Source organism: Betta splendens, chromosome 5 (genome assembly GCF_900634795.4).
Source record: "Betta splendens chromosome 5, fBetSpl5.4, whole genome shotgun sequence".
In the NCBI taxonomy this organism is placed as follows: Eukaryota; Metazoa; Chordata; class Actinopteri; order Anabantiformes; family Osphronemidae; genus Betta; species Betta splendens.
The window spans coordinates 15,633,660-15,659,633 of record NC_040885.2 but is presented as its reverse complement, the minus strand read 5'-3'; the positions used below and the strand labels follow the sequence as shown (position 1 = coordinate 15,659,633).

Genomic DNA, 25,974 nt, shown 5'->3' with positions numbered 1-25,974 from the left:
CTCAGTCAGATGTTGACGGTGGCTTAATGATTTAATTATGATTTGAGGAGGAAATATAAAGTTGGTTATTACATGTGGATGGACTGACCCGGTCCAACCCTGGTTCTGCTGGTTTTCCAACTCTCCTGCTGATTACCTTGATCAGGTGTCAGTTAGCTGCTGATCTGTATTAGCTGGGACAGGGAGAGTTGTAAAACTAGGACAGTAGCTCTGGAGGACCAGGTAAATCAACAGAAGCGGAATGTGGATGTAGGACAAGGTTAAACGGCAGCGACATCAAGTGGTCAAAGATGTGAACAACAACACAACAGTAATTATATCAGAGAAATACTTCTTTGTTAACCTTTAGTCCTAACTTTAGACAAACAAATAAATCTGTGTTTTTTTATTCATAGACATTACTGTATTCATTAATGATAATTAAGTTAAACAATGCTCTTGATTAGTTTTAAGCATAAACGTGTCAATCAATACATTTAAAACCATGATACAAACTTATAATTTGATCACATAACCTGGAACTGTCACTTCCTTTTTATGTAAAATCGCCACACTTGATTCAAACAGAAAGAAATGTGGCCTGTGTTTGGAGGTTAAGGCGTGTACGGACACACGCACGCGCGGGCGCGCGCGGGGAAGCGGGTCCGCACCTTTTGCGTGCTTGTCATCGTCAGCAGGAAGCGTCTGTCGCGCTGCCTTTTCACGTCGCGCTGTTGGATGCTTTATTTGCGCAGCTGCTAATGTTTTAACGCATCTTAGAAAAGCTACGACACAACTTTTCTACTTTTGCGTTTTTTTTTTCCTTTTACTCGTCTCGCAGTTTATTCGGGGCCCATTTTTTACAAAAGGATAACGTCGTCGGACAACAACTGTGGAGATGACGTCTGGAGGTCTGGGACTCGCCGAGGGTCTGGCTCAAGACATCAGTCAGGACGAGTTGGACTTTTCCGACTTGTTTCTGTATAATCCACCTGGAGAAGACTTCCCTGTGGGATGTGACAAGGGTGCGTATAAAGTAATAATTCTGCGTGCACGTTCTGTATTACACCTTGATTACTTCTGCTTCTGCAGTGTATGTTACGCGACACCTTCGTTTATCAATCCCACTTCTACTAGACAGATGAGGAGATAACCACGCTTTCTTTCCTCTTTAAAATGCAGTCGTGGCTCAGTATTGATTCTCGTGATGGCTGTGCGTTATATATGTAACCGGCTGAACATCAAAAAAAGTGCGAGGCAGAAATGATCCTCATCTCGACTTTTTGGCAGATGATCCGAGTGCTCTGCTTCAGAATGAACCCCACCCTCCTCTGCTGGTGGTCGACCACCAGGCTGCGTTCATTCCCGCCTCCGGCCACAGCCCGTCTCCCCACCCCACCGCCACAGAGGCCGCGTTTGACTCCCTGGGTCTGACGTCGCGCCCGGGGAACATCCCTGCCCCCAGCCCCCGGATCGAGATCACGCCGTCGGGCGACTCCCTCAGCTCTCAGCCCCTGGAGCCGAGCCCCGGCTCCAAGGCGCTGGCGGCCTACAGGGACTGCGTGAGTCCTGCCAGCAGCAACTCCTCCACCGGGTGGCCGGCCGAGGGCTCCCCGTCCCCGTGCCCGTCCCCCTCCATCTGCGGCGGCATGGGCCTCTCCGCCCTGGACCTCTGCCCGGGCCTCCAGGGCATCCACACTTCCTCCACCTACTCCTCCCCCGGGGGCTCGCTGCGCAACAGCATCACGGACGAAACCTACCTCCTGCCGCAGCACCAGCACCAGCACCAGCGCAGCGCCGCGCCGCACCCCCACCAGCGCTCGCGCTCGGCCTCGCCGCACGGGAAGCGCGCCCACGACCCGGCGCAGCCGTGTCAGGGGGCCACCCCCGTCAAGCAGCGCTCCCGGAGCCCCAGCCCCATCCCCTCCCCCCACGAGGGCTCCTACTACCTCCACCAGTACCAGGCCCAAGCGGACTTCCAGGTACCGGCTCAGAGCTCCTGCGCGTATGGAGAGGGCTACGACTGGGCCACTGATCAGAAGAGGATGGGTCGGGCCGGCGCCGACCTCATGTCCGACACTTTCTATCGGTTGCCGGCCGTGTGGGCTGCCCCCCACCCGGTCCCTCACGGGGCACACAGGTGGGTTGGCCTCACTGTTCTTATTATGGTTCTGATGACGTGCACTGTCCTCCCTCACACGTGTGCGTCTCTGGTTCCCCAGTTCCCTCTCCGTGGCCCCGCTCCCCTCCCTGGAGTGGTCGCTCCCCAGTCAGTCGGGCCAGTATGACCTGCGAATCCAGCAGCAGCCCAGGTCCCACCACAGAGCCCAGTACGAGACCGAGGGCAGCCGCGGGGCCGTGAAAACACCGAAAGGAGGGCATCCGGAAGTTCAGGTGCTTTTTTTTTTGGTTTCGCGCCTAAAGGATGTGGGGGGGGGGGGGGGTGAATGCAAGAGAAGAGAGAGAAAAACAAACACTCTCACTTCTCAGCTTTGTCAAAGTGTTCTAGAAGTGAAACACGTACAGGAGAGTGGGAAGATCAGAAACTTGGTATTTCCTGGCTAACGATGCGTTGAAGTGTGTGAGTGTGTGAGGACAGGACATGAACTAAAGCCATACACTGAGTCAGTCTGCTGAAAATCAGGCTTACTACCACTCAAGTGTCAGTAGCTCATGATTCAGCTTTGTTTACTGTTGACTCAACTAAAACGTCGTCACTGCTGCTTTTCTGCTGCCGTTGCACAAATGCACTATGCAAAGCAGAGTTCTCGCTTCGCCAGTTCAACCTCCCCCCGGGGGAAATGCGTTCCGTCTCCAGGCAGGGACGAACGTTGCCGCCACAGCGGATTTGAGCGCTTTGTGACGCGTGCGTGTGCTCGTCCCTCCAGCTCTGCGGGTACCAGGGCCCGGCTCCGCTGGGGCTGCAGGTCTTCATCGGCACGGCGGACGAGCGGCTGCTGAAGCCCCACGCCTTCTACCAGGTCTACCGGATCACCGGCAAGACGGTGACCACGCCCAGCTCGGAGAGGATGATCAGCGGGACCAAGGTGCTGGAGATCCCTCTGGAGCCCAAGAACCACATGAGAGTGGTGTGAGTAGAACTCGGGGCACAGTGACAGAAGCACGCGGTGGTGGCGTCAGTCTGCAGTTACTGATGCTGCACCACTTTTCTCCTCCGTGTCCACTCATAAGGCGCCTGCACCTCTTCTCTTTACTCTTGGTTTCACTGGTGCTGCTGCTGAGGACCTTTGTTTCTCCTCTGAAAAAGCTGAATAAACATATGTAACGATTCCATGAGCCAGTGACAGATCCATCAAAGACGGAGGCTGCTGGTATTTCAGCTCCTCATGCGTCTCCTCTCTGGTTTCTCAGCATTGACTGCGTCGGCATCCTGAAGCTGAGGAACGCAGACATCGAACTGAGGAACGGCGAGACGGACATTGGACGGAAGAACACCCGCGTGCGTTTGGTGTTCCGCGTCCACGTTCCTCAGCCCGGAGGCCAGGTCGTGTCCCTCCAAGTCGCCTCTGATCCCATTGAATGCTGTAAGAAGTCGTTTGTTCCTGCACAGTTTGTGGCCCAACTGCGTGTGTTGCCGTCATTAACCGACCGTGTCTTCCTGCTCAGCTCAGCGCTCGGCTCAGGAGCTGCCGGCCGTCGAGAGGCAGGACCTGGAGCGATGCTCGGCGCTTGGTGGCCAACAAATGGTCCTCACCGGACAGAACTTTACACCAGGCTCCAAAGTCGTGTTCTCTGAGAAGACACAGGGTGAGAAGGAGAGTTTATGCAGCTCTAGTAATTCTGTGTGAATAGTTTCTATTTGGATTAAAGGTTTGCTAAAATAGTCAGTATTTGATGCAAACCCAGATATGACATCTAGCCTCCTACTCGTGTAGTATTTGTATTTTTGGATGATTTGCATATTGTCTGGGCAACATTTTCAGTGACGCACAGCTCTCTGCAGCCCACACTCACTAAGCATCTATTGGTTTCAATTTTTAGTGACGGAGCTTATTTATTTCTGCATGGAAAAGGTGAAAGCGCCTCATTACTGCTCCCTCTGCCCACACGCGCTCGTCGGGTGACGCCGTGCGAGAGCGGGATGGTACAGTCGGCTGCTTGTGAAGCCTCCCTGTCGCTTGGTGTGGGGTTTTATGCAACAGGATGTGGTTAAGACTGATAAAGATTCAGACCCAGAGCAGAGAGGCTTTGTTTTTTTGTTCAAAGCGTGGGTGGAAAACAGAAAGAGCAGGTAAACGCTGAGGTGGGAATGAAGCACTGAACCAGACATAAAAGACGAGCCCATTTTCCACTGCCTGTGTGAATGTGTGTGCTAAAATGCTGAACTGCAGCTTAACGTCGGTCCGTCACGCAATGATTTCCACTGATTAAACGCATGCTTGTTTATTTTCTAGTTTGCAGTATAACTTTTTATACGTCTGATAGTTGTCAGACCAGGCAGATGATTTGCTTCATCTCAAGACTAAAAGATGAGGCATTTCTTTATTTTTGACAGACCCGGTTCAGCTGTTTCCCTGAACGCAAAGCTAGTAGCGCTAGGATTGTCTCGAAATAGCAAAATGTTGACTGAGACTAATCTGCGCTTTCAGATGGGCAGCAGATCTGGGAGGTGGAGGCCACCGTGGACAGAGATAAAACACAAGCTGTGAGTTCACGTTCGCTTATCTGTACCCATAAACACTTTATATTCATGCCAATAATGTTCCCATAGTGTATGATCAGAACAAAGCGAACACAAACCCTACAAGCACTGTCTACACAAAACATCCACCTGTACAAATATCATATCCAGAAGATTTTGATTTCTCATGGTGATTTTTATTTAGAACCTGCTGTTTGTTGAAGTCCCGCCTTATCGAGACCAGACCATTTGCCACCCAGCCAAAGTCAACTTCTACGTCATCAACGGGAAGAAGAAACGCAGTCAGCCTCAGCACTTCCTCTACACCCCTGCGATAGGTACGTGTCTCTGTCCCTTTGGCCAGCTCAGCTCTTTCTCTGCTGACGGAAGGGGGCGACCAGGACGGGGTTTCCTTCCTCAGAAAAGGCTTGGATTTGGGAGCTCATCCTCATCTCCGTCAACACAAACATCAGGCACGTCGTAAGCGACCGTGTTACTGTAAATCCGACATCTGCTGATCGTTTAAAGTCAACACAGGAAACAAAAAGCTGAATGAAATTAGAACAGTTTCGTATCCAACGAGAAATTACATTTAACACGTTTAAAAGGTTAAAGACGTCTTTCTATGATCTTTAAAATCAAAAAGTCCCAATAAAGAGAAACCAACCTGTTAATTTGTATTCTCAGTAAACTGCAGCCACAACAGAGGCTCATACGTGGGGGTGGGGGGACAATTCTCATTGAACTAAAAGGGAAAATCACGCCACATCGCCTTCTGTTACCTTCTACACCCACGTGTTTCACCCAAACAAGCGCTTTTGCACCAGAAGCATTTCAGAAAAAGAAACTAAGGGGATGCATGATCTGTGCAGTAACCTCATTTTTCAGGTTACACATGTAAATCAGATTTTCCACCTTGTGGTACCACATTTGAACTTTGCTGTTGACTTTTTTTATATTAGCGGTTTCTCACAGCATTTCACCTTTTTTTATCTTCCAGCCATTAAAGCAGAACCACTGGATGACTATCATTTGCATTACGGCTACTCAGACAGTCAGTCTCAGTCTGGTTTATCAATGAAGTCACTCTACCATCACCTGGAGCAGGACAACAGCCTCCAAGCCTTCAGCGTGTCTCCATCACTGCACCATCTATCCACTGTAGACCCCAGGGCCTGCATGTTAACAGCCGATGCCCTGGACGACCAAGCAATGTATTACCAGTCCAAGGCTGGCTCTCTGATCAGCAGCCATGTGCTGTACCACACTGCCAGCCAGCAGTACAGCAGCAGTGGCACCACCCTCCTTGGTGGTTCCCCAAAGGCCCTCCATCCTGCATCCGCTCCCAGTCAGTGTGTCAGTACCAGAATCCCTGTGGGCAAACTGACAGAAGGTCCTCACGCCGGTGATTCGTTTGAAGCCTGTTCGGGGCCAAGACATCGAAGTTTTGTGCAGTCATCACTGCCGCTGGGGAGGTCACCACCTTTAAGATACATCCAAGGTCAGGCTCAAGGAAAGGGAGGATGCAGAGGAGAGCCGGATGGAGGAAACCACGGGGAACAGACTCCAGAAAGGGTCATTGTTAAACAAGAGAACCTCAGCTATGCCTACCTGGAAGATGGTACGTATTAATGAGCTTTATACTGGATATACTGGTCAGCTGTTGGTTGTAAACTCTGTAAACCCCCTCGCCTGTCAGTCATGCGTTAGTAGGAGAACTAACGTTGCCGTAATCTTTCCTCCTTGTGCAAAGGTCGTGGAATACAGAAGTGTGTTCAAACATTTATACGACATTATATGATCCTTCAGTCAATGAGAGTTTGTGTTCCAATCATTTGAGGGTGAAATACTTTGCATGTGTCAGAGTCCTTCCTGTTTGATTACCATTCAGTATACGACAGGAGCTTTTTAATTTCCCACCAATTGCATTTACACATGCTGTGTAAAGACTCAGACAAATAACAGGTTCAAAGTGAGGCGTCAGAGCCTGGGGGATGGGTATTTGTGGTCCACTCTGCAAATGCATACGAGCACACTGCAACTGTACGCTTGCAAATCCCGCCTCGTGGTTTTCTGTTTGGTCTTTCTATCCACTCTCCTATCTGTTTCAATCTGACGTTCACTCTCTCTGCAATCACACACACTTGCAAAAAGCCCATGAGCACGCACACGCTGAGGAGAAATGTGTGTGCATGAATTTATGTGAAATAATAAAGGAGACAGAAGGGCTACTGTGAAGCTGGAGTGCACTGAAGCAGCAACCTGCACTCAGGTTTGTTTGGTAAAACAGAAAGAGGAACTAAACTTTATAGGCAAATAAATGCAGATTTACTAGAGTAATGGTGAGGTGTTTTACTTGGTGTCACAGGTAACCAACCTTAGCATCATATTTATTATTAATAACGTTGTTTTACTGTGCCTATCATTATTTTAATGGGAAAGTCAATTCTATGTAAAAATATCTAATTGCAAATATGCTTATTTTTGTTAGAGGTAAAAGAGGTGAAAGTTCAGTTGCTACTACTGCACAGACTGTGTGTGGTAACACAGAGACATCTAGTGGATACTAGATAGTGGATAGTTGCAGAGATTTCAGGTTGTCACTGGACCAGTTTTCTGTATGTGTGAAACTAGAAACATTTAATCCAAACCACCAACCACAAACCTCAACATCCCTGAAAGGACCCCATCTTGTGCCCCTCTTAACTCCTTTCACACATTAAGGTCAACCTTCAAATAAATTGTGTGTTAAAAATGCATACATGATATTTATTTATATATATATATATATATATATATATATATATATATATATATATATAGAGAGAGAGAGAGAGGAGAGGAGAGAGAGATATAGAGAGATATATATATATATATATATATATACTATATATATTATATATATATATATATATATATATATATATATATATATATATATATATATATATATATATATATTATATTCCCATGATAGACCACCTGAATAAAGTAAGAATGTGATTTTGAATATATTTTACAAATCAATTTACTGTTTACTGTGAATGTTTTCCAGTAAATGACATCATAAGAAGGGACCTGAAAGGCCACAACGGAGATTGACACTGGAGGCGTGCAGCTGTCCGGATGTCCACCGACTTCTGAGTATAGGCAGACAGTTTATTTTGAAGAAGTCATGAACTACAAACATTAAAACCCTACTGAAATATGTAATTTACATAATCAAAACGGTTGGTGGCAGATGTTTACAACAAACAAATGAGACCAATCCATTAGAAGTTTGTGTTGTCTTTTTATTTTGTGATTCAGACTGGTTTCACTGTCTGTATGCAGTCCTAAGCTACAGCATATAAAAGGAGTCTGCCCATTGTTCATTTGTAAGCCTTTGATATTAACAATGTTAGGAAAGTAGGAAATTAAGTATAACATATACTTTTATATCAAGTTTTATATAAATCTTTGTGCATTTATAACCTGTCTGACATCTCTTTGTAAGCTTGTATAAATATATTATAATAAATGAATTTTGTTTATATAAACCAATGTGTTGGGATGCTATCCATTTATTCATTTATTTATTTATGAAAAATAATGAATAGGCTGAATTACTGATGTAGTGGTAACCTTACTTTTCCACAGGGTTGTTTTTTCTCCCAACTGTTTCCATCACTTACCTTCTCAAATGGACAAATACACAGGTTTCGCTGTATATGAGCAATAGGGGGCGACATTTGCAAACGTAGCCGCTTTTTGTCGGGTCGCAGATTAGTGACGTCACTTCCGCGGTTTTTCTTTTGTTCGCCAAAGTGGCTTCAGTGTTTTTCTTGATACTCTTTCTCAGGTCTTATTTACTTTACAACAACGTTGAGGTTAATATACCTTAAACGAACAGAGGGAGCGAAGCATTTCGGCCACTGGTAACTTTTTCACACCACGAGAAAATATATTTTTAAATGTGTTTCTTCGCATTAACCTGGGTGGAACTGCATTTATGCTTCGATCGCGTTAACGCTACTTAGTAGCTGATGCTCAGCAGCTTCTGAAATCTGTCTCAGCTTAGTGCATCAACAATAATAAGTCACAATATCTACTAGGACCCTAAAAACACATTTGCATTTGCAGATGTAATATAAATGTTTTTAAAATCCTAAATAATTAGGATCACGTTAGGTTTTTTTTTTTAGATCACTTACGTTTTGGTGTTCAGCCTTTCACTCTGCTCCACAGACGGGGGAAGACAACAAAACCAGCGTCATGTCTGCAGAATTGGACCTGTCCCCTCCAGAGGTGCCCGAGCCCACGCTTTTAGAGAGTATTCTACGCTATGGGCTGTTCTTAGGTGCCATCTTCCAGCTCATCTGCATTCTGGCTGTCATCTTCCCCACGTCAAAGGGACATGAACAGGTAGGTGTCGCCCCCAAAGGCAGCTACTTCCTCTGTTTTTCTCCACAGTTGGAGTTCAGGTATAGGTTATGTCTGATTTGCTGCCATTAAGTAACTGCCGAGATACATTTGGACCTGGAAATAAAGGGCAATGTCAACTTCTGTCACGTTTCTGTGTTTAGATACATGAATAGAAAACCCCAGAAACAACAAAGTTAAACAGGACAGATTTTTTGATGTCAGTTGATTGCAGCTCCATTCAGTGTTAAGTTTTTTTTTTTTTTATTATAACAGTTCTATAAAACTACAAAAAAATCTTCATTTTAACATATTTGCACATTACATTATTATCAAAAGATGAAATAAACACTTATTTCTCATACTATTTGTAACCAATTTAAAGATGAATCGTATGACACAAGTGTCTGACTTAACATAATGACATTCATCCATTCATCAAAAAATATATTTCACGGCAGTGAATTGTTTGTTGCATCTCGATTGGTTTTAGGACAATACTCTTGTGCATATCTGATAATAACAAAACATTTGTGCTATAGCTCGACAGGTTCTTTTATGCATCTATATATCTAAACATATGTTAAAACATTTACTATATAGTTTTCAAAATATGGAGAAACAGACAATTAATCAAATAATCTTTTCTTACATGTTTGTGCAGACTGAACCACTGTACGTCTGGCTGCTGAGGGTTAATTGCACAACCTCCACACTAACAACTGGCAGGAGAGATTATTTATAGACAAGAGCAATTAAACCCACCATCTAATTATTCTATTTTGAGGCATAGTCATCACGTGCACTGATTGCACTCCACAGTATGTCGCCTTTTCGTGCTTCACAGTATCCAGCTGTCATTCTTCAGTGCCTGAACAAAAGGAAAGATTGCACTCACTCAAACTGCACTGACAGAGGAAACTGCTGAGACACATCTGAATGTCTTTTGTTTGTTTCTCCCTGAAACTCACTTTCATTCAACAGTTTAATTTAGATCATTTTGAAAAGCTAACCACTGTGCACGCTCATGACAAGATTTACTTGGAAAATAACAGATTGGCAAATAATGTGCGAGTGTCAGTCAGCAAAATTATTGTTTTAAATGAATCATCCTGGGCAGACATGTAGATTCAATGATTTAGGATTAACCCAAAGTAACCTGTTTTCGCTGATTGTGGTTTTGCTCTACAGGAAGAAACCGAGTCTACTGATGGAAAGGCCGCCGAGCTGACCAAGAAACCTAAAGGACCAGCACCTCAGATCCGACAGAAACCAAAGAAAGAGAGCAAAAAGAAAAGATAGACAGTATTCAGTGTGATACCTCTTTGTGTGAGTTACCAGATGTCATAACAGTTGCCTCTACATGTATTGAACACTAGAATTATATAAAATCAGTAAACAATGTTCTTTTGAAGTTTGACCTTCAATGATCTTAATGCTGTTTGAATGAATGAATGAATGAATTACTGTGGCACTTATCTTGGAAAATCTTTGGAGAACCTGTTGTTTTTTTTTCAACTGAAAGTCATTGATGGGTTGTACTCTGGAGACACAGACAAAGCATCCTATGGTCATCCTGTTTGCTGTTGATTTTTAGTAGTTTGTTAAACTTTGGTTTGTCCTATTACTTACCCCTTTTTAATGCCATCAGACTAGGTTATTTCACAAACGTTTATTCTTCTTTTGATTTACACTGACATCATTCAAAATTCTGGATTTCTGGATCTGAAATTTTATTTTAAAAAGTGATGGAGCACAGATCAGTTTAATACCAGCATGAGTCCTTGTTAGACGTCCATTATGTATCTTGTGCTTATGTCTTGTGTAACTGTATGAGCTATGTAATCTTTTAAATATCCATATACTGCTGGCCAATAAACACGATCTGACTCTTTAAAACATCTGTATTGAAGTGCATTTTGATATAAAATAAAATTGAGTGCCGCTTTAAGAATTAGTTTTGTTGTTTTATTCTGGTCCTGGTGTGATGCTGGTTCTAACTACAACACAGTGTTGTGGTGGTGTTGCTACAGTGAGTGCGGAAACATCTGCAAATCGTGACCGCAGCCTATAGAAACGTCAAACCGACGGTGTTCTCGCGCAACGCGCTTCGACCCTGTTGCGCTAACGCTGCGCAAACCCGTCGCGAATCCCGTCGACGGCGCAGCCGCGGCGTAACCCGCGTAGAGCGCAGGCTGCGCTCGCGTTTGCGCGCTCGCGTTCCGCCCGTGATGCGCTACATCGTGCCGCTCCCCCTGCGAGGCATGTCTTCTCCACGCCACGCCGCCGCCGCCGCCGCCGCGCCGCCGTCGACCCTCCCCAGCTGAGCAGCCCCGCTCCCCGAGGCTCGGCGTTGGCCCGGCCCACCCGGCAGCTGTGCCCTCGGCTCCCGACGCCAGTCCCCGTCATGACCTCCTCCTCCTCCGATTCTGCCGGAATCCGCTAAATGGGATTCGTGGCCGGCCCGAGGTTTCCACAGCAACTGGCCACCCGCTTCCATTATTCCTCTAATGAGGACAGCCGTCAGGATTGAACACGGCTTCTCGCAGCGCGTCTCCGATTTTTAACTGAACCGCAAGACGCGTCCAAGGTGAGTTGATGACACATTGTGGCGATTCGCGCTGGAAACGGGATTCCACTCTTTAATGACGCCGCTGGTTTGATCGCACGGTTTTTCCACGGAGCGCCCGATCCCCCCACTCGCGCCGACTTGTATTCCATTGTTGCACAGGCCGTTCAGTCCGCGTCGCTCGCACGTTGGGTCAGAGCCGCTCGGTCTGTGCCCGACGGCGCTGCCTGTTTTGGGGGGGGGGGGGGTCTTCCACGGCCAGCGCGGTTAAAACGGCCCCACACGGCCGAGGAAATAGCACCGCGGCCACGACGCTGAGCGGAGAACGCAGCAGACCGACGGCGCGCGCGGCGTAAAGCCAGCGGTCCATCCATCGAAAATCAAAATGGAGCTGTAACAGCACCTGTTTTGATTCATCAGGCCGCATATGCGCGTATGTGAGCCGAAGATGAGGGCAGTCACCGCAGCGTTAGTCGCCTTTTATCCGCATTCCCATTCATAAATCCGCGCTTACGCCCTTTAAGTGGATCAGTTTGGATGTTTTTAACGTGTTTTGCCCCCTTCGCCCCTCGCAGCAGAGACATTATCAGCCTGACAGCTGCTACTCCTGTAGGCAGCTCCTACCCCACCCCTTGTTTCTTTGAAAGCAGCTTTGCTGACAATAACTGGTGTTAAATCCCTTGGAAATAGAATTTTAATTACGCGGCTAATCTGTTTACTGCTGCTTTTTGGATTTGGATAAATTCCAGCTAATTTCCCTCTGGCTTTTATTGTAATGTTTTCACAGGGCGGCCGTAGAAGGTGCGAGATTAGAAACAAGAAGTTAGCGTGGCACGAGAAATGGCATCAACCATTTTGTTTATCTTGGGCTCTTAAAGCTAAAGGTGCATATTTTTTGTTGTCTGCAAATGTTATCAATTCATTATGGATTGCAGCTTTCCAAAATTACCCGTTTTACAAAACACGGGAGACGTCCATGTTCCCAGTGTAGACGTGTTTTGTTTGTGGTATGTTAAAAAAAAAAAAAAAAAAACGACAGTGTGTGTAAATGAATTTTAGAACATGTCTTATCAATAACGCATGAGTTTGTGGAGCTAATAATTTCCTGCGAGTACGGCACCGCCGACATGAAACAGCCCTTCTGACCTCCTTTTCGCAGCCTTTACCCTCTTTCATGAAATTAATCACGCTGTAGCAGCCATTTCTCGCAGCCCGGCTCAGCTGGAGCCACCAGTGGAAGATTAGAGAGAAAGGAAATGTGCTTTTATCAGCTGAGCGCCACGGTCCTCTCCTCCTCCTCCTCCTCCTCCCCCCTCCTCTTCCTCATGACTGTCCTCTGCGTGCTTTGGAGCCGCTGGACAGAGGCTTCATGGACATCACCCACCAGCTGTTTCTGGCCGCTGTCGTGTGCGATGCACATCGTGATGAACCCACATACGTGACGGATCGTTCCATGTGCTCGTAGATCCCCTCCTCCCCCTCCTCCTCCTCCCTGAGCAAACGGTAGTTCTCCCGTTCCCGCTCCGCTGCACAGCGGGAACTGTTGCCGTTTGTCGTGGCCGATGTGCTCGTGTGCTTGACTATAAATAAAGTGCATCCAGTGTCCTCGGCTTCACATGGAGGATCGTAAGCGTTTCCCAACCGGCGCGAACACGAGAAGGAAATCCGTCTGTAGCTCAAGGATCTTAATACAGCACTCGCTCCTTAAACCTCATTGACTTTTGCGTTCGTTCCCTTGATCCGTGCAAATATTCACTGCTTCCGACGGCGTTCGTTCATCCTGCCAACTGGTCCTGGTTGACAGGTTGACGAATCACTCCACTTATTATAATGACATAAGGAGGCGATGATCCATTCACGGCATCGTAGCCAACGACGCAAACGCCAGCGTCACGTTGTGGAGAGGAGTCTCAGCGTCGGAGTCAGAGAACGTGAGGTCTGACCTTGACGTTCTCACACTTACGCAAGAACCCGACCGCAAACTGAGCAAACTGAGGAGGGTGTTTCTGTGCGATTAGACCAGACGTACGTGTGAGAATGAGTGTTGATCAAATGGGCACCGATGGTCACTGCTGCAGCTCAGACATTAGGAGCTGCCTGTAAAACCCCCATTCGCTGCTCTCACTTCCTGTCCTTGTTCCCTCTTTCTCTATTAGATGATGCACAGACAGAGGCCGGTGGGAGATGTTCGGAGGCCGCCCAGAAAGCCTCTGAACCCAGCTCGTGTTCGCCATGATCTAACTCTAAACGCGGCGTCAGCGTCTCCCTGTGTTGACGTTGACATTAAACGACGTGTAGCGCTGTTCGTGCTAAAAGAGCATTCAGGAACCCGAGTACAATTCAGGACCGACGGTGCATCATGGTGTGAAAGAGTTTGTTCCCTTTTTATTTATTCATTGGATTTGCCCTGGGAAACCACCCCCCCCTCGCCCCCCCCTGCCTCCCATCCTGCCCTCCCACCGTTTAGGTGCCTGTTGTTGCAGTGATGGTGATATGGTGCAAGCTGCTTCTCCCACATTCCTCCGTAGCGCATGCAGACACTCGCGGGGGATTCAGATCCCTTATCTCCCTTTCTTCCTTCGTTTTCGCTCTTGGTTTCCTCTCCAGTGCTTTTCAGACTTCACCTGATTCGCGCCCGTTTGGGCCTTTTCATGTAAAGCGTTTGGGTTCGCCGTCTCATCCGTACCGTGGCTGCATGTCCCGTCGTTAGCGCGTCTTGATGCTGGTACGCTCCGACACCATATAAGGAGAAGCCGGTGATTCCGGTGCGGCCCTGGGTCTGTCTGTGCACACGCTCCGTCTCCTGTGTTGCACACTGGCTGCAGGAGGACATGGACTCCACGGACTCTCATCAGCGTATTGGGACGTGTCTGCAGAGCTGGTCGAGGGTCATTACCTCTACTCATTAGTGTGCGCTTAAAACTGATGATTAGTCACTTTTCCAAATTGACTTAAATCTCCTTCAGCCTAATTGTAAGTAGCTCTAGTTTAAGAGATTTGCAACGAATCAAACATGAATAGGTTGAAATTCAGCACATTTCTCCTACTGTCTTGCACGAGTCCACATTAGATTAATCATAAATGGCTTGTTTGAGACCAGAGTGAGTGAGTGAGTGAGTGAGTGAGTGAGTGAGTGAGTGAGTGAGTGAGTGAGTGGACATGTGGATTTTGACGGATCACAGCGTTTGTTTTTTATTAATCTGAGGATGAAGTTGCCACCCTTTGCTCTGCTCCGGTGCCGCTCACACCAGGAGCCTGAGCTCGACCCAGAGTGAGTCTGCCTCTCACACTCATCCCAAACCTTTTGGTTAAAAATTGACGAGTACAAGCTCCAGAACCGGGTTTCCGAGAGGAAGCGGGAAGATCATCCAGCTGTTCCTGTCAGAATAACAGAAAGAAGAAAGCGGCGACACCGCTGGTGGCTACGGCTTCGGCTTCAAGAGAAGTGCGCGCTCCCTATTGTGAGAGCGCATGGGTGCGAGAGATAACGAGCGGGGGAGCGGATCTGGCGGAGGAGGATTCTCTCCGCTCGGCTCATTTGCTCCGTCTCAGGCTGATTGGTGGCGTCTGGTACCAATCGGGCTGCGCTGCCCGTCCTGCGGCTGCGTGGGTTCGGGTTGGGTTTAGGTAAGCGGCCCGTGGGCGTGAGTGTGAAGGCGACGCCGCGCCGTTACCTGCCAGACAGTGGTTATTTCTCAAACACCTCCATTATCTGTGAATGGCTAAATGCAGCCGTTGCGTAAGTCCCCCGTTCCCCTTTGAAACCTGAACGTCGCGCTGATCTCAGGCCGCTTCGCTCGCGTGTTGTCTGGTGGAGATCTGGCTTTTTGTGGGTATCGGTAAAGGTCGCAGATGCCACAACCTCCGGTACCGACCAGAACCGGCCAAATCGAGCACTTTACCGGTTCCCACGCCCTCGACCGTGTTTTTCTGGACGCCCACGGGCCTCCGTCTGACTCCGTGTGGCACCGCGGGGGGCCTCCCCCCCCCCGGGCGCCAGATTACACGGCAGCAGGAGCCGAATCAAAGCCCGCGTGACCGCTCGTGCGTGCGAGAAGTCGCATGCCCACACTTCTCCACAGTGGGAGAGAAGCGTATCATCCAGAAGTCCCCTACCTGTGTAATTATGTTCTTCTTGCACATTACACTTAACACCCACTAAGCCTCAGCTGTCCGCGCAGCCGCCGCCCACGCGTTCTTTTTCCAGCCAGCGTCCGTTCCTCCTCGGCTGTTAATAACCCTCCTCGTCCTGTCTGTCAGACTCGTGCATGTGCTGGAAAAAGGATGTGAGACACCGCCGTGGCGGAGCGTCGCCGCGCGATACAGCGCCCGTTTCCCAGAGACGGAGCGACAGCTGCTAACGCACGCGTACGCGCGTGCGCTCTGTCTGGAACGCAGAGTGCCTCAATTCACAGAGGAACGAGGCTGTTTCATGTGTGTATGACTGTCTCTGTTTCAGCTGGCCTGAAATAGCGCGCGCGTGTGTGTGTGTGTGTGTGTGTGTGTGTGTGTGTGTGTGTGTGTGTGTGTGTGTGTGTGTGTGTGTGTGTGTGTGTGTGTGTGTGTGTGTGTGTGTGTGTGTGTGTGTGTGTGTGTGTGTGTGTGTGTGTGTGTGTGTGTGTGTGTGTGACCTGTTGCTGTCGTCGAGCCCTGACGGACGCGTGCAGTCGTCACCTGTGGAAGACGAGAGCGCCTTCGGCCTTGTCCACTTGCCAGAACGAGGTCTCGCTTTCGTTAGCGCTCGCTGCTCCTTTAGTTTGAAGCTTTGTTTCCTTTGTAGATGCTTATTGATTCAGAACTGATTAAATCAACCCATACGATTGACCTTGGATGCGTGCGCGTCGGCTGTTCCAAGGTGTCCTGCTCGGAGTATCTGAATGCTAAGCGGTTCTGGCTGGTGCTGGAGTAGCTCCAAGGATACAATGTGGTGGATTAGCAGGACAAAATGAATGCGGGGCTCGAGACAAACGCCGCTAAGAGCAAATTCAGCTTGAGAAAGGTGAATGAATAGGAACTGAAAGCAGGTCGGTTTCTGTTCCTGGATCAGCCACAAGCGAAAAAAGATTTCATGTCCTGTCAGAATCTGTTTTGTGGATTGTTGAAGCATCTTTTGGTAGTTTTCGAATAAAATTGCACCTTTTGTCATTTTAGAAATGTAAATTTTACAGAAGCAAGAGTTTAAAGGTAGTGGGGCAAAGGTTAGTTGAATTCCTCCATAAACCCCAAACTCATGCACTATAGCAAATCGCAACAAACCCTCGCACCGAACTGAATTTAATTAGACTTTGAAATGCTAACAACCCAGAAGAAGCCTTTTAATCCGTGGGGAATGGGACTGCTGCAGTTCTTACTCATCACTGGCTCCCATCCCAGGTCTGCACATGGGGGCTGGCAAGAGCAAGCCCAAGGAACCCGGCCAGCGCTCCATGAGCCTCGACGGCACCATCGGCACCGGCTCGGACAGCGGGCACTTCCACCACCTGGGCCCGGCCCAGCAGACCCAGACCCCCAACAGGAGCCCTGCCGTTGGGACAGGCAGGCGTGGGCACCAGGGGCAGCACCAGCACGCCCCAACGAACACGCCGGTGCTGGCCCTGTTTGGAGGAGTGGACCACACAGGAACCATCACCTCACCGCAGAGGGGACCTCTGTCAGGTAGGAAGTATTGGGTTGGCGTCTACAGCAAAGTGTCTCTAGGTCACATCACATCATCAAGAAATTCACACCCCTACAGAAGTTTTTGTCACCCTGAGTCGTCAGCTGCACGTGTGACCTTGTCGCCGACCTTGACGCGTGTCAATATTTCACGTGTCATTTCCTCTAATGCGTCTAGACCAGCCAGATGGTTGGGTTAATGTCGTACCATCTCGAGAGCGTGGAGCTGCTGGAGTACCGGGCCCGGCCCCTCCTCCTGCGGTGCAGCTAATGAGCTCCCAGGTTCAGATCGCTGCTTCATTACAAGGAAGGGCGAAAAAAATGAAGCGGATAGATTGCTTTGTCCTTCGTGGATGATTGGTCCCGCTCCGTCTGCAAATCAATATTTCTCATTGGGGCTTTGCAAAATGTTATATGCGTATATGGATTAGAGGCCAAACTGATTTACAGCTTAAACCAGACTTAGATGTTAAGGTTATGGAAGTCAAATGAGAATCCCCTCGTCTCTGATTTCAGTGTTTCTGTGTGTTTGCTGTTTCCGGCAGGAGGTGTCACTACGTTCGTGGCGCTGTATGACTATGAGTCACGGACAGCATCTGATCTGACCTTTAGAAAAGGCGACAGGCTGCAGATCGTCAACAACACGTAAGAATAAAGTCATCTCTGTCCCTCTGATAGCACAGCCTCACTAAAGTCCCCATGAACAGGTTTGCTGGTGCACACGTGAGTATGAGTGTGCACAACACAGGAGAACAGTGATTCTGGGGGAAATGTCACCGGTGTCACAGTCAAGACACTTGAATGCATCAGTGGAAGGATCCACGTCTTCAAACAGAAGTTTTTGTTTTGAATGAGCACATGTTGCATTCCATGGTGGAACGTGTTCTTCATCTATAGTCTGGCTCTGCACGGTAGGGCTGGAAAAATACCGAGCTTTGATTTTGAAACTTGCATTGGAAGCGGCGAGAACATGTAAAATGAGAAGGATTTGAGATTTAATGGAAAGAGACACATTTCTACAAACACACACACACATTGTGAAATTATTGCAAAAAAAAAAAAAACCCAACAACCTAGAAATTGGCCTGAAATGAAAAATGTGAAACTGGGACCTTTCAAAGCGCTGCAGCCTCACAGCACATCCTGCTCCGCTCGCTGTCTGCTCGCCTTGCTATGTCTCCTTGCTGTGTTTTGATGTGTCTGCTGTGTCTGTTATCTCTCCCCCCCTCTCTCTCTCTCTCTTCCTCATGCTTCACGGTCTCTCCTAGGAAAAAGTACAGCTTCAGGTCAGTAATACTTAATGCAGTAGAAAACTCGAGCAACCTTTTGTTCACAGTCCCTTTGGTGCTGCACTAATTTGTCTGATGGAGCTCGGAGCGGAACCGATGAGCTGATAAATGTTCTGGACAGGGTTTTGGGTCTCCACCTGCATGATAGGTGTCAGTGTATAAGCCTGGATGTAGAACAGTCTAAAGGTCACTGTGGTGTGGGAAGCCTTGTGATTTCTATTATAACACTGCAGCTCCTCAGTCAAATAATTGAGGAAGCTGTTGTGAGTGTCTGAAGCAGTTCATAGGACACATACTGTAATATTTAAGGAGTAAGTCGGGTCATGTCCTTTATTTACTTTTGCAGAATATCTTCTTTCAGGCCTTGTCTGTGCAGCCAAACAGAATATTTAACACTCTATGAAGTATTAGAATCCCAGACGAATGCATTATTTAGTCTAGTTTGAGCTACTTTCGAGACGAACAATTCACTTATTTTGAAGACAATATTCACGGCTCATCGTTTTGAGTAGAATCCTGTGGGCGTGGCTGGAAGGAGACGTCAGCGGGTTTTGGAGTAATTGTTGCTTTGGGCCCTTTCACGAACCTTTAACAACAGTCCTGTGTTTTAACTGTTGTTGTGTCGTTGAGATAAATCCCTCAATAAAGCTGCGATGTTGGCGTGTTTGTGGTACTTCTGACCCGTTCGCTCTCTCTCTCTCTCTCCGCTGTGTCACAGAGAGGGGGACTGGTGGCTCGCCCGCTCGCTGACGACGGGGGAGAGCGGGTACATTCCCAGCAACTACGTGGCGCCGTCCGACTCCATCCAAGCCGAAGAGTACGTCGCGCTCGCGCGGCCCGCGGGCTTTGCGTTGGCGCCGTGTGCGACCGTAGGCCTGTGTGCGCCTGCTGCACGCTGACTGATCCCGTTCTGTGTGGCCCACTTTGGCAGGTGGTATTTTGGGAAGATCACCCGGCGTGACTCGGAGAGGCTCCTTTTGAACCTCCAGAACAGGCGAGGGACCTTCCTGGTGAGGGAGAGCGAGACCACTAAAGGTGAGCGAGAGCGCAGATGTTCGCATACGCACGTGAGCGCCGGTTATGCGTCATCTTCTTTTAAAATAATACCAACAAAAAGGGAAGTGGTGACACTCTCTGTGCCCTTAGAAATTACGTCAACCACCAATGAGAGTTTAGCTTTGAAGTCAGGGCATCTTCAGGGACTCAATTTGAACGAGGAAAAGGCTCCTAATTAAGTCATTTGTTAACTTTCACACAAACCTGCGCCGCTTTAATCTTCATTCTGGGAGCTTTCAGCTGAGGTTTACTTCAGCGAGTCAGATCCAGGTCCCAGTGACGTACACGCACTCTTTCGGGGGAAAGCGGGGAGAGAAAAAAGGAAAAGAGTGGAGTGGATTCGGGCTTGTAAACGGATAGGGGTGAATCACTCTGCCAGAACTAGGTCAACCTACGAGGGTGCTGGGTTTCCCTCAGGCTACAAGTCTCTCTTGTTCCAACACACACACACACACACACACACACACACAATGAGAGAGGGAGGAACAGCAAAAGGGGAGACTCTCGGGAATGGGGGAGGATCAGGGACAGCAGGAGGAGCCCTGGCAGGAGGTGAGCGGCTCCGGGCCGGGTCCGGTATTAGATGTCAGACGTGAAGTTCTGGGTGTCGCGCGGATCAGCAGGAGCCGGCTGCTCGTACGCTGCGTGTGAATCGTAACGGACGTGTGTGAGCGTTTGGGTTCCGTGCAGCGCAGACCTCCATAGTCGCTGCAGATCTGTAAGGAGGATCATTCACAGAGCGGAGAAACGCATGAAGTGGGTCAAGTGTGAAAAGGAGTGAACATCAGTCGGAGAAACTCCAGATCAAAGGCCATTGAGTTTTCATTACACCGTGGAGCCTAAAGTCCTGCTCTAAACACACTGAACACATCTGACTCCTGTCGCCAATTTGAGGTTTACATTCATTATCATGTATAGTTCTGATGATTGTGTTACTTTTTTTTTTTGGTTCACAGGAGCGTACTGTCTCTCAGTGCTGGATTATGACAACACCAAAGGCCTGAACGTCAAACATTACAAGATCAGGAAGCTGGACAGCGGCGGCTTCTACATCACCTCCCGAACCCAGTTCACCAGCCTCCAGCAGCTCGTCTTCCACTATCGCAGTGAGTGTCGTGCGTCGCCGCAGCGAGCTGCCGTAAGCGGAGTCGGCCTTTCCACCTGCGCTTCCTCTTCCCGTTCCAGAGCACTCCGACGGCCTGTGCCACGCTCTGACGGACGTGTGCCCCGTGGCCAAACCTCAGACTCAGGGACTGGCCAGAGATGCCTGGGAGATCCCCCGAGAGTCCCTTCGCCTGGACCTGAAGCTGGGCCAGGGCTGTTTTGGAGAAGTCTGGATGGGTGGGAACTGCAGCACACGTCTCCTGTGAATGAGGGCAGATGAATTGAACTGTTTGTACTGGATGTTTACTGCGTCCGTCGCTGTGTCCCGCGACAGGCACGTGGAACGGCACGACGCGCGTGGCCATCAAGACCCTCAAACCCGGCACCATGTCCCCGGAGGCCTTTCTCCAAGAAGCGCAGGTCATGAAGAAGCTCCGGCACGAGAAGCTGGTGCAGCTTTACGCCGTGGTGTCGGAGGAGCCCATCTACATCGTGACCGAGTACATGAGCCAAGGTAGAGCCCAGGCGGCGGCTCCGGCGGGAGCTCCGGCTGCGGCTTCTGCACTAACGCGCGCTCTCGTCCGCAGGGAGCCTGTTGGACTTCCTCAAAGGCGAAGTGGGGAAGACTCTGCGTCTGCCCCAGCTGGTCGACATGGCCGCGCAGGTGGGGAGGCAGGTTCTGACTTTCTGACCTTAATAATATGTGGACGCGGTGTCTAAGCCTCTGATCGCCCCCCAGATCGCTGCAGGCATGGCCTACGTGGAGAGGATGAACTACGTCCACAGAGACCTGCGAGCCGCCAACATCCTGGTGGGCGACAACCTGGTGTGTAAAGTGGCCGACTTCGGTTTGGCCAGGTTGATTGAAGATAACGAGTACACTGCCAGACAGGGTAAGAGCGCGCTATGCTTTCATTCTGTTATTATGAGGCTCAAAGCCCGGGGATGGAATCGAAACCTCCATTTGACCCTTTAGGAGCCAAGTTCCCGATCAAGTGGACGGCGCCGGAGGCCGCTCTGTACGGCCGCTTCACCATCAAGTCGGACGTGTGGTCCTTCGGGATTCTTCTCACAGAGCTGGCAACTAAAGGCAGAGTCCCCTACCCAGGTAGAGCCTCCCTCCCCGTCCGCTGCCGCAATGCGCCGTTTTTACCTGCAGCACCTGAATGAGGCCGTCTCCCCCCCCCCCCCCCCCCCCCCCCCCCCCCGCAGGCATGGTGAACCGCGAGGTGCTGGACCAGGTGGAGCGTGGCTACAGGATGCCCTGCCCGGCCGACTGCCCCACCTCCCTGCACGAGCTCATGCTCTCCTGCTGGAGGAGGGACCCGGAGGAGCGGCCCACGTTCGAGTACCTGCAGGGCTTTCTAGAGGACTACTTTACCTCCACAGAACCCCAGTATCAGCCTGGGGACAACCTATAGAACCACGCGCTGAGTCGAGTCCGGGATCCCGGGGGAGGGGGAGGGGGGGGAATTGACCTCAGGAGTGCCTGTGATGTGAGCCTGTCAAACGCATCTGGGAGAAACTGGGTTTTAGCGAGGAAGCGAGTAGAGATAGGAACCGCTGCAGGAGAGCGGACGCGAGGCCCAGCGCCACCGGGAGAACCCCTGCCGGACCAACTGTGGCTCCAAGCGTTTCAGGCGCGCCCGTCGTGGGAGGCAGCGAATCAGGATCCACAAACTGAGCGACGATGAAAGAACGGAGCGCCTGTCGAGGACGGATGTTTTAAAGGGGCATGAGCTGTTTAGCGAGAACCTCCCTCCCGGCGTGCGTTTCCCCTGGTCTGGTTCTGAAGGGCACCGGCGCCGTGGCCCGGGTGCCGAGCGGCGGCTGCTTTTCTTAGAACTTCCTTTACGTTCTGCCTCTCCTCTTTCTCTACTCCTGACTTTCAGTATCTGTCTCCAGTTTCCTCAAGTGCTGCTTCTTTCAAAGTGTCTCCAAAATAACTCCGCTCTGTGCAACTCTTATTGTTTTTTTTCAACTAACTTCTGCTTCCTGGTTTAGGGTCTGTGTTCAGTGGCAACTGGGAAGTTCCCGATTCCTACTTATTTTTCCTGTGATTCATAAATTGCTTAAGATTTGAGAATCTCCCTCATGGGGACATATCTGGGGGAAATTTAGCTTCTGTAAATTTAGAAAATTAGATCATCTCGGTAGAAAATAGCTCATCTGTGACCGGCCACTGCAGACTGACACGTCCAACCTCACTGATTTGAATCATTTGAATTATATTGGTGCAGGGAGTGTTTTCACCGACCTTTCTATAGAACTGCATAGCTGATAATATTGGGTTGAGTCACATGGGGTCATTTGGCTGCAGTCGCTGCCGCACCGATCAAATTATCTTTTACTCTTTTAATTTTAAACTTAAGCTCACGGTGGGAGAAGCCTCCATCAAACAAATCCTTAACGTCATCTACTGTATATGTCCATACAGATTTATTTTCACGGCTTTTCTTGGGGTTTTGGGATCTCAACATTCTTTATCAAGTACTTATGGGTCGTCATGTCAGTTAAATGGAAGGATTCATTTCGGAACGAGGCCACGTTTGATCAGGCAGCACTGGAAACGCTGCTCCTGACGCCGTGGAGCAGAATGAGCCGCTAATCGCATGCTTTGTGCCGTTCTCTTGTCCATTGGCTGCCATTATATTTATGCTGTGCCGTACATCCGTATGTCCATCCCGGGCCATCGATCTGCTGTACACTTACTTTGCCGTCTTCTTCACCGCTGCCGGGTCTCAACCTCACACTGTACATACTCTCCTCAGCGCTAGTTTCGTATCACGTATGTTCCCGGGGGGCCGGCCTTTCATTTGGGTGACACACGTTTCACGGTGGTTCGGTTCATGGCGTCGGCGAAGCAGTAGATGTAACTATAGATCGTTGCCACAGACACTATGATGACGGTGGAGTCAAAGTGAGCCACGCAGCAATAAGAGACACGGTAGCCAGTATTAACCCCAGGACATCATTATGGAGTAATGATGATGGTTACCTTAATGAATAACATGACGATTGGAGAACCGTAATGGAAAAGGAGGTCAAAGATGTAAATAGTATCCTAAACAAATGACTGTGACTATCATGTAATTTGTTTTTGTATAGTTTTTCTTTATTCCACCTCCACATCGAGGTTTTTACAACGATGCACGCCTGCTCTCAAAACGTTTTAATGCAAAGGTGCCACTGGAAACCAACGTTTTACTTCAAATATAGGATTTAATATGAAACTGTGTGTTTGAAACGATTTTTAAATTCGGTTTGTGTCCTGTATTTCTAAGACGTAGTCTTCGATCAGAGCTTTACCCTGTTTGCTGTGACAAAGCCAGCGGTTTGTCACTGGGACGCTGTGAAAATGGACGGGCTCGAGACGAGGATGAGTAACAGCGCGGCCCCGTTGGATTTTCTTGTGCCATATTACAGAATTTTCTTGCTCTGTTCTGCTTTATTAATTTATTTTTTAATAAATCTATGCAGTTTAGGTCGAGCATTCCTGCAACTTTATGGCCATTTTGTTCTAAAATCAAAATTAAAGAGCAGAATCTGAAGGTGTGAGCATTTTGTAAGGACTTCTTTTGTTTTTTGTTTTTTGTTTTGTTTGTTTTTTCTGATGTAACAAAATGGGTTTGAAATGGGTATTGTGCCACTTTATGTTGATCTTTAAATGTGCAATAAATTATATTTCAAATGTGTTTTGATAAGAGTGTGTGCTGGTGTGTGTGCTGTCCTTCCCCCTGAGAATCTGACCGTGGAGCTTGCTGATGTTGTGTGAGGCAATGACACGTCCATGGGTTTAACGTGTCTCGGTGTCTTGCTTGGTGACGGCCATGGTTTAGGTTCGGGTGTGTGCGGTTGTACACGTTTCGGCCACACGGGGGCAGCATTTGTCAGGCGCTGCAGCGGCACTTTGAACCACACCTGCTGTGGTGGTTGCACTCTTAGCACCGGTACGTCGTTTACAAGCAGTGTGATGGCCGGTGGCACATTGGTTCACAGAACAGAAGAAATGGCCGCTGTTAATTGATTTCTAAGTAGCAAATCGTTACTGTGGCTTCTCCGTGAAAAATGCATGTCGATGAAGTGCTTCAGCCCGTTTGACGGAGGCCGATGCTGATGCAGCGAGACCGGGACCCCTGCGGGCCACACGCGTACAGAGGCATGTATAGTGTGTGCGCGCGCGTGCGTGTGCGAGGCTGGCTGTTGTTGTTCCCATCTGCTGAGCCGCAGCGCCAGTCATTTATCTCAGTTATCCAGACAGTGTCAGAGCTCCATCTGTGAAAACAGTAAACACACTGACTCACGCTCTCTCGGCGGCCGCCGCTGATAGCGGCCACGAGAGCGGCGCACACGCACGCGGATGCACAGTTACTGTTTGTTTTCACCCCATTACGGTGACAGGACTACGGCAACCCCGGGGAGAAGTGGGAGAATAGTGGAGCTTTGTTTTCCTGTCCTTCTGCTAATGGTCCAGGTTTCTCCTCCCCTTCAAAGCACGGATGTCAGCAAAGAGGACGAGATGCTGGATCTGATGCTAAACGACCCGTTATACGCTCAAACCGGGTCTTTGAGGTTCTGATTTCTTGATTCCACGTCATCAGAAAATCTTGCCAAGAAGAGATTGCAAAATATAAATAATACATAATAGCACACTATAAATACAAATTTGGCGCATTGCCCAAAACAAAATGAGTGAGAATGTGAATTCAAGTTAATAACGTGGAATGATTCCTTTTATATTGTGACCCGACTTCTACGTTCGCGTCTCGCCGCGTTGGGGCGCGTCCCCGCAGACGGATCGGACCGAGGCGCGCTGAGCCTCCGCCCGTTCTTCACGCCGCCCTCCTCCCCGTGCGCCTCCGCTCACACCGGGCTCGGGCGTGCTCCGCGCCCACGTGGTTCCCACCATCAGATAACTTCAAACACCGGGAAGATCAGTCGCCTGCGTGTCCGAACAGTCCGCTCAGCTTCCTGTGCGCTCGGCTGCTCCTCGTGACTCCCACAGACCGGAGAGTAGACGGTGAACGGGAGGGAGAGGCTCCTTTTGACATCAGAGGGTGAGCAGGTGTGCGCGCGCCCCGGAGCTCTAATCAGTCTTCCTTTGTTGTGGGGTGTTGACAGACGAGCCCGCGTGAAGTCGCTCCGTGTGGCTGTTGCTGCTGTCGGTTTCCCGGCAGCACGAGTCACGCCTGCAGATCCAGGTCCGACTAAAACAAGTGCGTTACGCACGAATCCCTGGAAGCATGTTGGGATGAGCGGGAGTGAATCTCAATTTGAGC

The 25,974-nt window shown here is 49.1% G+C and overlaps 3 protein-coding genes and 1 long non-coding RNA gene across 5 annotated transcripts; 3 read left to right on the top strand and 1 right to left on the bottom strand.

Moving 5' to 3' along the window:
• The first annotated feature begins 665 nt into the window (after positions 1-665).
• On the top strand, positions 666-8,160 carry LOC114855377 (nuclear factor of activated T-cells, cytoplasmic 2). The gene is made up of 10 exons (XM_029150517.3): positions 666-1,004; positions 1,270-2,119; positions 2,202-2,373; positions 2,868-3,070; positions 3,352-3,524; positions 3,607-3,747; positions 4,590-4,645; positions 4,827-4,959; positions 5,622-6,242; positions 7,677-8,160. Exons 1-10 carry the CDS (start codon positions 878-880, stop codon positions 7,721-7,723), a joined length of 2,523 nt encoding a protein of 840 aa, XP_029006350.1. The 5' UTR covers positions 666-877; the 3' UTR covers positions 7,724-8,160.
• Positions 8,161-8,377: 217 nt separating this feature from the next.
• On the top strand, positions 8,378-10,979 carry manbal (mannosidase beta like). The gene is made up of 3 exons (XM_029150520.3): positions 8,378-8,538; positions 8,849-9,025; positions 10,214-10,979. The coding sequence occupies exons 2-3, from the start codon at positions 8,876-8,878 to the stop codon at positions 10,322-10,324; spliced, it is 261 nt and encodes an 86-aa protein (XP_029006353.1). The 5' UTR covers positions 8,378-8,538; positions 8,849-8,875; the 3' UTR covers positions 10,325-10,979.
• On the bottom strand, positions 9,270-10,320 carry LOC114855380 (uncharacterized). The gene is made up of 2 exons (XR_003785933.3): positions 10,182-10,320; positions 9,270-9,893 (listed from the first exon to the last, which is right to left on the bottom strand). It is a non-coding gene; the product is annotated as an uncharacterized LOC114855380 (long non-coding RNA).
• A 272-nt stretch (positions 10,980-11,251) lies between the features above and the next one.
• LOC114855378 (proto-oncogene tyrosine-protein kinase Src-like) lies at positions 11,252-24,390 on the top strand. Of its 2 annotated transcripts, XM_029150518.3 has the most exons (13): positions 11,253-11,612; positions 16,965-17,246; positions 17,792-17,891; positions 18,515-18,532; positions 19,254-19,352; positions 19,467-19,570; positions 20,548-20,697; positions 20,777-20,932; positions 21,030-21,209; positions 21,283-21,359; positions 21,435-21,588; positions 21,672-21,803; positions 21,908-24,390. In XM_029150518.3, the coding sequence occupies exons 2-13, from the start codon at positions 16,973-16,975 to the stop codon at positions 22,114-22,116; spliced, it is 1,653 nt and encodes a 550-aa protein (XP_029006351.1). In that variant the 5' UTR covers positions 11,253-11,612; positions 16,965-16,972; the 3' UTR covers positions 22,117-24,390. The 2 variants fall into 2 exon arrangements, with proteins under 2 accessions (XP_029006352.1, XP_029006351.1); XM_029150519.3 differs by lacking the exon at positions 18,515-18,532 and having other exon boundaries at positions 11,252-11,612.
• Positions 24,391-25,974: the final 1,584 nt, after the last annotated feature.

Coding starts and splice junctions, on each gene's coding strand:
- LOC114855378 (XM_029150518.3), top strand. CDS start 16,973: ATGGGGGCTGGCAAGAGCAAGCCCAAGGAACCCGGCCAGCGCTCCATG. Junction 20,933..21,029: donor TTTTGGAGAAGTCTGGATGG/GTGGGAACTGCA, acceptor GTCCCGCGACAG/GCACGTGGAACGGCACGACG. Junction 21,210..21,282: donor GACCGAGTACATGAGCCAAG/GTAGAGCCCAGG, acceptor TCTCGTCCGCAG/GGAGCCTGTTGGACTTCCTC.
- manbal (XM_029150520.3), top strand. CDS start 8,876: ATGTCTGCAGAATTGGACCTGTCCCCTCCAGAGGTGCCCGAGCCCACG. Junction 9,026..10,213: donor CGTCAAAGGGACATGAACAG/GTAGGTGTCGCC, acceptor TTTGCTCTACAG/GAAGAAACCGAGTCTACTGA.
- LOC114855377 (XM_029150517.3), top strand. CDS start 878: ATGACGTCTGGAGGTCTGGGACTCGCCGAGGGTCTGGCTCAAGACATC. Junction 1,005..1,269: donor CCCTGTGGGATGTGACAAGG/GTGCGTATAAAG, acceptor ACTTTTTGGCAG/ATGATCCGAGTGCTCTGCTT. Junction 4,646..4,826: donor ACAGAGATAAAACACAAGCT/GTGAGTTCACGT, acceptor ATTTTTATTTAG/AACCTGCTGTTTGTTGAAGT.